Raw genomic sequence first — 9,983 nt, forward strand, 5'->3', positions numbered from 1 at the left:
CAAGACCAACTGAAAACACACACTAATCCTGAACATGTAAACTAAAAATAAACTACACATCACAACCAGTGAATTCAAATATCAAAACAACTGGACAAATTCATAGAAACGAGATATTCAGCAAAGAGTCATCATGAATAACAAAACACAGCACACATAAATGTTTCCCCTGAAAAAAAAACTGAAAAACTGCTCTAACTCAAATGTTTAAAAAGGTAAAAGTGTCCATTACTTGAAGTTCTAATAATGGCTTAACTGTTTTGTATACTAATCTCATGTTGTTATATTATTTCAACATCTCAGTGTTTGTTTTGTTCCTGTTTTTATTTTAAACATGTACTTTGTTGTTAAACTGAAAACATTCTTTCTTTAAGGAGGTGATTCTGTGTTGAGCAGGAAACCTTATTGAATTGTGGCCTACAGCACTGAGTTTGTCACTGGACTTATCGCCCATGTGTTACAATTAAAGTTGGTTTAAAAACAGCTGAATAAGGCAGATCCTCCTTCACTGACTGCAGACTGATACTGATGGAATGGAATGATGGAGTGAAGTTCTAGAATGTTCAGCACAAGGATCAAAGGCAAACTGGCAGCACAGAGGGGAGGGGCGCACACACACTAAATACTGTGGGAGGCAATTAGACACAGGTGCAACACATCAGGGCGGAGCAGACAATCACAGGAGCGGGAAACACACAATTTCTTTATGGTGTGTCCTTACTCTGATCTGCTCATTTCAACAAAGTTAAAAGAAAAATAAATGAACTAAATGTGATGCCCTCTGGTTGCACACATGAATCACAAAAGTATGAAACACCTGTAAAACTATGGAGACCGCTCTAAAGACTTAAAAATGTCACAATATGCATTTTAAGTCAATACAGTTTGAAAAGCCGCCAAAAGTCGTATCAACACATTTACGCAGACGATGAGCCACTGCACATGTATGGAACGCGTCCTCCAAGCAGAGTATTAACGAAAACAACTACGTGTCCACAAGCGAGTACAACTGAGACTTAACAGAAACTGACAGTGGGGTGACTGTGGTACCACATAAAACACAATTTTAGTCCTTTTTGAACAAAACCAGACTTGTGTTGTATTTCCAGCCGCTGTTTTAACCTGGTCTGACTCTGTCTTGTTCCCACACAACAGAACAAAGTGTTCCTCACTCAGTGATCCCACGTTATCGCTCTGAAACTCATCATGGATTTTACTTTTCGTTCTATTGTATTCTTACCCAACCAAAAAAAAAGTACAGTTAAATTTAGCAACTGTGTGTCCGTGTGTGTTGTTTTGTCTGTAGCATGTGTTTAGTGATGACTTTCTGTTTGCATGTGTGTGTGAATCTGCATGTTTATGTTTGATGATTATAACCATGTCCATGACTATGCCTGTACATATGTGTGCGTTTGGGCGTGTGCTCAGCGCGTGTATGCTTGGCGGCGTTGGGATTAGGAATCGATTAAGAGGAAATTGGACTGCAGGCAGGCAGAGGGAGGGAGGGAGGGAGAGCTGATGGGGGAGGCTGGTCAGCTCTGGCAGCAGCAGCAGCAGCCTGTGGCATGATTACAGAGTGCCTCCAGAGCAGGCCGGCCACCAGCTTGTTCGTAGGGGATTAGATAGAGGAAAGAAATGAATCATATTTCTAAGTCCTGAGTGTATCTGTGTCTGTGTCTGTGCCTCACAGTCCATATGCTGCTGCTGGGGGATTACAGGAGCACAGGGCCTGCAGAGCACAGGAGGGGGTCTATCTATCTATCTATCTATCTATGAAGATACTCTTAAAGTTTAAAATTCAGTTGTCAGAGTAACGATGTAGCTTTGTCTACAGGTGTAAACAAACAACTGTAGTCAACTGCACTTTATTAATTAGCTTTAGGACAGGACAGTGTTCTGCTGTGTCACCATGAAGCTGAACACAGCTCAGTTTAAATCCCAGTCAGAAGGCACAGTCCCAGTCGAAACACGTGGCATAACGAAACAGTGATCAGTACTGACCGTCTGTCTGATTGTGTTCAATTGTGTAGCCCCATCATGTGTTTCACAGTGCAACATTCTTTGATGTACAAAGTTCGACTTCAACTCCAATGTGTAAATTTTACTCAAAGTTACACTATAATGTCTGAAACAATGACAAGTTTTGAACCTGGCCCAACACTGAGCAAGAGGTGTACCCAGCCACCACTGAACAGTTGCTGTTGCATAAACTAACGATGCAATTGTTTGATTACGATACAACTGTTTTTGTTGCCGTTTTTTTGTCGTGTGAGTCAGTCTGAGTGGAGTTTGTGTACATGGGCACGAATTTACCTTTTTTTCGTGACAGCTAGTATGACGTGCAGTTTGTCAAATATTCACAATGTTGAAACGGGCAAACAACTTGTTTTGTATCTGGTTCGTGAACTCTCCTTCTTCTACTCTGTTCTGTATTATAGCCGTAAAGGTAACCTGTACCACCATCTTCTGACAGGTTCCAACATTCAATCCATTTGCTTCAGTTTATCCATGGTTGGGTCATGGTGGCAGCAAGCCAAGTACAGTATTCCGGATGTCACTCTGCCCAGCAACATTTTCCAGCTCCCCCTGGGGGATCCTGAGGCATTCCCAGGCCAAATGGGATATATAATCCCTCCAGCAAGTTCTGGGTCTACCCTGGGGTCTCCTCACAGTTTCCCAGAAAAGCTCCAAAGGAAGGTGCCCAGGAGGCATCCTAATCGGATGCCTGAACCACCTCAACTGGTTCCTTTTAACCTGAAGGAGCAGTGGTTCTGGATGTCCAAACTCCTCAGGTGGATTGGTGTGTAATGCGGACATTGTACCAGACCGTTGTGGTGAAGAGGGAGCTAAATTGGGAGGTGAAGCTTTTGATTTACCGATCGATCTATGTTTCAACCCTCACTTAAGGTTATGATCTTTTGGTAGTGACCAAAAGAATGAGATTGTGGATACAAGCAACCAAACTCAAGGTGTTTCGACTCTTAGAGAGTCTTAGAGAGTCTTAGAGATAGGGTGAGGAGCTTCAAAACTTTGCGGCAGTTTGACTTGACAATTATACGGAAACACAGCTATTGTGATTCAAGGCCTTTGCACCTTTAGATATCAAGCATCAACACACCATGCACTGATAGCGTGCCTAAAACCCCTCATGCAGTGCACTTTTCACAACCCTATGGAAGCTGACCTTCTGGCCTACTGGTGGCAGGAACACACAGAAACGTTCAGCAATCCAAAAATAATCTCTTGTACTTCAGTTTGGGGCCGGTGGAGTGGTTAGGACTCAGTATTATGGTTAGTTCTAATCTGTTTTCTGTCCTCTCTGCCCTGCTCCCTCTCATCTCTGCCTTATATCCATTCAACCTCTTGTATGGATTAGTGGACCGCTCCCAGAAACAGATTCCCGATCTCCTCTCCGTGGATGTCCAACACTCCCTTTTTTTCCCCAACTCCATCAGCGATATAGAAGGATAACACAGTCAGAGGTAAAGCACAACCTTGATTCAACACTTACAGCCAATGTTTAGTGATTAAATGCTCAGATCCAATGACTTACAGAACGCAATGAGTTTTAATGAAGTTGTTTAATGTCTCAGAAACATCGTAGCTATCTAGCATGGTAGTGGTGAGACTGGTCAAACACAGGAGACAAATGAAATATACAAAATAATTCATGTCAGAAAAATAAGCAGAGAAGATTATAGTAATGCAAAAGATAAAAGTACAGTAAATGATTAGGAAGCATAAACAGAATTGTATCCTATTACTGCTACTTTTATTGGATAAACCCCTGAGTTTGAAAACAAAAAACAGAAGAAGCAGAAACCAGAAAAAAATATAAACAGAAAAAATAAAAAGTTGGCAGTTTTCTAGAAAGTTAAGAAAGAGAGATTCTGTTGGGTGGAGTGCCTGCGTAACAACACATCGCTGATACCAGACATGATTGCATTTTCAAGTTTTAATATTTACAAAAAACCCAGCAAAAAAAAAAAAAAAAAAAGAATATTAGCAATGTCTGTGTCAGCTGGAGACATAATATTAATGATGATAGTAATAATACTGATAATAATATCAACTTCAAAACAAATTACGACAATTTTTACTTCGACGAATTCACAAATTTTATAATATTGTTTAAGTCTAATACAAAAAAATACATCAAACACATAAAGTGGTACCCATCACATCTTTACAGGTTGGACGTTGAGAGAGGCACCGAACTCTCTGTGCAAAGGGGGACGGGGGGGGGGAGGATGTTGGGGGGGAGGGCGAAGGGGGCTGCATGGCGGCCGAGTCCCTTCCCTTTTTCTGGTGCAGCCTCTTCTCTCCGAATCAAATAATTTTAAAAAAGACAATGAGATGAGAATTGCTTCGACAATCCTCAATCCTCATACGAACACTGCAAGGTGGAATGGGGGAGGAAGGGGGGAAGGAGGGAAGGAGGGAGGGAGGAGGGGGGAGTAGTCGGCTGCCAAGAGCCACAATGTGACTATTGTTGCCCAAATTGTCTGGAAGTGATCCTATTAAACTAACAATGTACAAGCCATTCTGCTGATCATTACAACCATGCTCAAAGGCAACAGGTTCGTACTGCAGTCCTACCTCCCCCCCTTCACTTGTATCACCCCCACAGGCTGCAGAGGGTCGGTATCAATACAAGGCTACTGGGAATCATCCACCGTCTGTTTCCACCCCTGTGAATGTGAAGACACCCCTCTTTGTTTTTTTGTTGTTTTTTTTTAGTTGTCTGCGTGGGATTATCGCAAAGTCAAGTTGTTTGGCTCAAAGCTCGGTGGTGAAAAGCAGCTTCATGAAAGAAAAGACATCACAGAAAATACAAGACAAAAAAAATCAGTCTAGGAGGAAAGAAATAAAACGTAAGCAAGCTCGGGATCTCATCGGGTTTAACACGTCGATTTTCAAGGCTTCAAATTTGGTCCAAGTCGAGGCCAAAAAGGGCGAATTCTGCATGTGATAAGTAGCCTCAGTAGTAGTTTTTAAAATCAAGAATTTCTGAGAACTTAAGCTGTTGTCGTGATTTTATCGTAAAGATATCGCAATCTTGCGTTCCTTTTACACATGCGCCCATTCCTTGATTGATTTCTATGTTGTTAAAACTTAAAAACACTACTGTTGTCTCTTTGTTGCGATCGCTGAGGCTAGCATCAACAGATTAGTTTGACGCCTCCACACGTATTTTCGTGATTAGTTCGTCAAAATATGACTAATTGATTTCTGAGTCCCAAGTTCTCTTCCTTCTTCTAAAAACACACCAAAAAGCAAACTTGAGTTCCCCTCACCTCCCTCCCCACCGCACCCCACCTCCACTTCCTGTTATTTACAGGACCTGGAACTTCCAGGAGTTCTGGTCTTTGTAGTCTAGACAGTCAGTGGCGTTGAAATTGAGCTTCCAGGCAGCTTGGTCCTTGTAGTCTAGACAGTCGACAGCTCCGAAGCCCAGCGAGGCGGCCGTGTAGCCCTGCGAGGAGAGCGAGGCGGGGGACTGGCTGAGGGGGCCCCCCATTGAGGAGGCCGTGATGGGGCTCAGTGCTCCACCGGTGCCCGACAGCTGCGGGTGCATGGGGGACAAGTAGGAGCTACAGTCCAGGCCGGTGAAGTAGGAGGAGGAGCCGGCGTAGCTCTGGCTGTAGGCCGGGGCCTGGGTGTAGGTCATGGGGTAGGTGGTGGTGCGCTGCATGCAGGGGGTGGTGGAGGCAGACAGGGGGTCTGGCAGCGGGGAGATGGAGGCCGGGCTCCAGATGGACACCGTGGCGCTGGCTGAGCTGGAGCTGGGGGTGATGGCGGTGCCCGGCGGAGGGGGCGGAGGGCTGTAGGGTCCGTTGGTGGGATTGGCACTGGCCTCTGTGTTGGCCTCACGAGCCGGGGACGCCTTCTTCTTAGGGGGCCGTGGTTTGGACTGGCCTGTGCTCTGCTGCTGCTGCTGGCGGCACTTGGCACGACGGTTCTTGAACCAGACCTGGAGCAGGGTGGAGGGTGGTTATAAAACCAGAGTTTAACTGAAAAGACAAACCTAAAACACACAATACTAAATGAAATACTGATGTGTGGTGTGTTACCTGGACTCTGGACTCAGGCAGGTTAATCTTCAGGGCCACCTCCTCCCTCATGAAGATGTCTGGGTAGCGGGTTTTGGCGAACAGAGCTTCCAGGATGTCCAGCTGTGCGCGTGTGAAGGTGGTGCGCTCCCGACGCTGTTTACGCGGGGTGCCTACGAAAAAAAAAAAAAAAAAAATATATATATATATATTATTGAATTAATTATTATTCGCAGTTTTATGATGTTGGTTTTTAAAAGATTCTTCACAATTTAAAAATCATTATCACACTAAAATATCCTGATTATTTTTGTGTTTTTATAAATAAAATTTTAGTTTTTGTTCGTGAATAAACAAAATAATTATTTTAGTTCCAACCTCGCAGCACAAATCATAAAACAAAGACCTGTAGTTTCTCCTTTACTTCGTCCGAAAATGTCGATTTTTTCCGAAATTTCTTGCAAATTACCGGATTAGCGATAATTTTCATCATGTTTCATATACAAGACGAAATGTTTCGTTAACTTTCGATGATTGATGCATTTTATTGGATCGAATAAAAATGACAAAACACGTCGTATGTTTTTATCTTTAATAAATGAGACCGTTAGAATCGAAATCTATATTTTAAAGAAACGAAAGTTTCTCCACATCTATTTTTAAAATGGTTTTTAAACGTCTCTAATCTGCGACAGGAAGGCCGAGCTCTAACACGCCTCCTGTCACCGATGCCAAAACCTCCGCATCACTTTACTCCTCTTCCTCAGGAGGATGACAGATGCTGATCAGGTCATAAACAATATAAGAAAAGTCCCATTCATTCACGAGAAAACACTAAAATACAATGAGCATCATTTTTCTAAATAGGTTAGACGATAAGAGCAACAGATTGGAGTCTGTTTCTGATGTTAAGTCTGTGTGAGAACAGGCTGCGTTTCTATTCACACACATTATTTATTGTTTTTTGACTCTGTAATCCGCTAAACTTATAGGTCAAGTGAACACATGTTCTGACGCCTGAGGAATCAGACACTTCTGTTCATGCACATGAAGTAAAACTCAGCTGAATTTAAAATAAATAAATAACAAACAGGAGATTTCTTCCTTTTTTACTGATCATTTTACGCAAAACAGTTTCAGTTGCAGCGTTTCAGAACAAATATTTTCGCTACAAAAATAAAATAAAAAGCGATAAACGACAGATTTAGATAAAGATTTACAGGTAGAGTTAATACTCACTGGGGTATCCAACGGCGGCGGTGTGGAGCAGATCCATGCCCGGGCCGGACAGCGTTAACCCGTTCACGGCGTAATGTGGTTGCTTAATGTAGGACATCATGTCTCCTGCCGGCTTTAAAACACTCCCTCACTCCCTCACTCTCTCTCTCCTTCTCTCAGACCGGGGGCCGGGTCTCCTAGCTAGTCTCCAGGGGGTGTCTCTCTCTCTCTCTCTCTCTCTCTCTCTCTCTCTCTCTGTCACTCCCTCCCTCTCTTGTTTATCTTTTTTTTTTACCCTGGGTTGTTTGTCACTTAGTTGTTTTTGATTTTTCTCTCTTTCTTCTCCTCGCTGGTCTTTACTCTGACTTTGTGCCGTGGAGCCAAAGTGATGCGTAAAAACCTGATGCAGCAGATTTAAGAACCCGGATCGTATTTTCTGCTTCTTCTGTGCAGATAAGAAGAGGAGCAACAACTCAAACCAACCCTGAGTTTTAAGACCCCGCACTTAAAAAATGAAGGAGAACTAAACGAGACTATGACACAACCGCTCCAACCGAGTCGTGCGTAATTACCGTGCGCAATTACGCATGTGAAAGTTGCCCCCAAAACAGCAGCAGTTCCCAAAATAAAGAAAAAAGTTCTTTCGCTTTGTGGCCTGACGGGTGCTGGGACGAGTATCTGGGCCCCCTGACGGTCTCTGGTCCCTGAGGAAGACAGGATGTGGATCAGCTGCAGGTTGGACAAGTGAGGCGAGCGAGAAGAGACTGGCTAATTAGAAGTAACTTCTTACCCAAGTAGACACCCAGAGCCCTCCCTCCTCTCTCTCTCTCTCTCTCTCTCTCTCTCTCTCTCTCTCACGTGGGCGCGCTCACTCAGACGCGCGCCCACACACATGCTGTCATTGTGTATTCATGTTGGGCCTGTAAAACTTAATATGTCGATGATATTTGATGATGATAAATTTGCGCAAACTCGTTTTTATTTTTGAATTTGTTGGAGAAACTTCCTCTTGTAGCAGCAGCAAACACGTGTTTAGATGTGAGCGACGTGTAATTAATGCAGATTTATTAAAAAAAGAAAGAAATAAAGACAGAATTAAAGTTTGTTAAAGACAGATAAAGTTTAAATCTTGATTTGAATCTTGTCCTGGTGCCTTGAACCATCTTCTAAACATCATTTTTAATTTGTTTCTTACGCACAATTGTGAAAATTGGCCTCCTAAAATAATGGGGAGTGTGGAGGAGGCAGAGGTAGAGCAACAGAGAGGCGAAGAGAATAAAGGGGAGGTGGTGGAGGGGGTACAGGCCGGATTAAAAACAGGCACAAAGACCGCGTTGTTCTGCTATTAAATCCCCTTCTGATCCCCAACATGCTCCCTTCACCCCATTCATCCTTTATTCATTCACCACACAGTCAATACAAATAACAATAACAGGGAAATAGGTGTTTATTTAATTATATGAAGTAATGCAGCTGTTGTAAATTTAATATTTGCACTGAGATAATTCGACACATTAACTTTAATTTCCTATAAACCTGAAGGCCTCAGCGCGGTGAGCTGCTCTCCTGCTCTGCACCTAAAATAAATCTAATCATAAATAAAACATGGAGCGCTGTGATGTCGGTGTGTTATTCTGTGGATGTTTGTCTTCAGCACCGTGTCGCTGTGTGTCCGCTCTCCTGTGCCATCCTCGCGCTGCGGGCGAGACAATTTCACTGCGTCCAAAGCCGATTCTCTCGCGCTTGTTAATTGAATCGGATTTCTTATAGTTTAAAATCCACACACACACACACACACACACACACACGCAGACCCATGTTAGCTACAAGCCCAAACTGTATAAGGGGTTTATCTGGCTGTGTAAAGCCAAAGCGGAGATATAAAGACACAGAGCGACAGAGAGACTTCACCGGAGAGTTTCAACCGTTTCCTAAATGTCCAATAAAATGTCTTCACCTGCTGCACGAGGGCGAGTGTGTGTGTGTGTGTGTGTGTGTGTGTTAGGCCTTCATGTGCTGACGTTTGGATACCTCGTGTCTCCAGTGGACGCTTCACCTGCTCCACATCCAGGTACGATCTGTTTTTGTTTTGTTTTGTTTGTTGTTGACAAGAATGTCTCGAGACCCCCAACTGAGAGAGAAGAAGAAAAAAAAACGGCGGGAATAGAAAAGAGAGAGAGAGAGAGAGAGAGAGAGAGAGAGAGAGACCTCAGAATGCGCGCGACACCTCGCTGCTACGCACGCGCGCGCGCGACACTTCACGCACCTGCCTCTCCCAGACTCTGAACTAATTTACCTTTCAGATTTAAACATTTGCTCTTATTTTATTATGTGTAAAGTTTTATTTAAGAGTCTGTTGCAGAAAATGAACAAATCGATTCCTCAGTGTTTTTAAAAATGTTTTAATGTTTATTTACGAACAAGAAAACAAGATGAGAGAAGACAAGCTGAAAAGCTCCTAATTAATCAAGTAATTAGCCCAGAATGATCCATTATGAATAAATACAAGAGGCCTTTACATTCATCTCTAACTCTGAATGAGCCTTTAAAATATTGTCACATTGTAAAATATGGTTTAAAACGGTTGTTTTTTAGTAACTGAGCAATGACAGTGATTTAGACACAGGTCCACTGTGAACCTGGAAGAATAACTGGTATTTTTGAAACTTATTTTCTCCTGTTTTTTGGTGTAAATGATCGATAGAGACAAAA

At 43.0% G+C, this 9,983-nt stretch overlaps 1 protein-coding gene across 1 annotated transcript; it reads right to left on the minus strand.

Annotated features, from left to right (window-relative positions):
- Window positions 1–3,108: 3,108 nt before the first annotated feature.
- LOC108883134 (homeobox protein otx5) lies at window positions 3,109–8,064 on the minus strand. The gene is made up of 3 exons (XM_018676030.2): window positions 7,293–8,064; window positions 6,075–6,226; window positions 3,109–5,974 (listed from the first exon to the last, which is right to left on the minus strand). The coding sequence occupies exons 1-3, from the start codon at window positions 7,390–7,392 to the stop codon at window positions 5,336–5,338; spliced, it is 891 nt and encodes a 296-aa protein (XP_018531546.1). The 5' UTR covers window positions 7,393–8,064; the 3' UTR covers window positions 3,109–5,335.
- Between the last annotated feature and the right edge of the window lie 1,919 nt (window positions 8,065–9,983).

The sequence above is a fragment of the Lates calcarifer genome, linkage group LG21 (assembly GCF_001640805.2).
Source record: "Lates calcarifer isolate ASB-BC8 linkage group LG21, TLL_Latcal_v3, whole genome shotgun sequence".
Lineage (NCBI taxonomy): Eukaryota > Metazoa > Chordata > Actinopteri > Centropomidae > Lates > Lates calcarifer.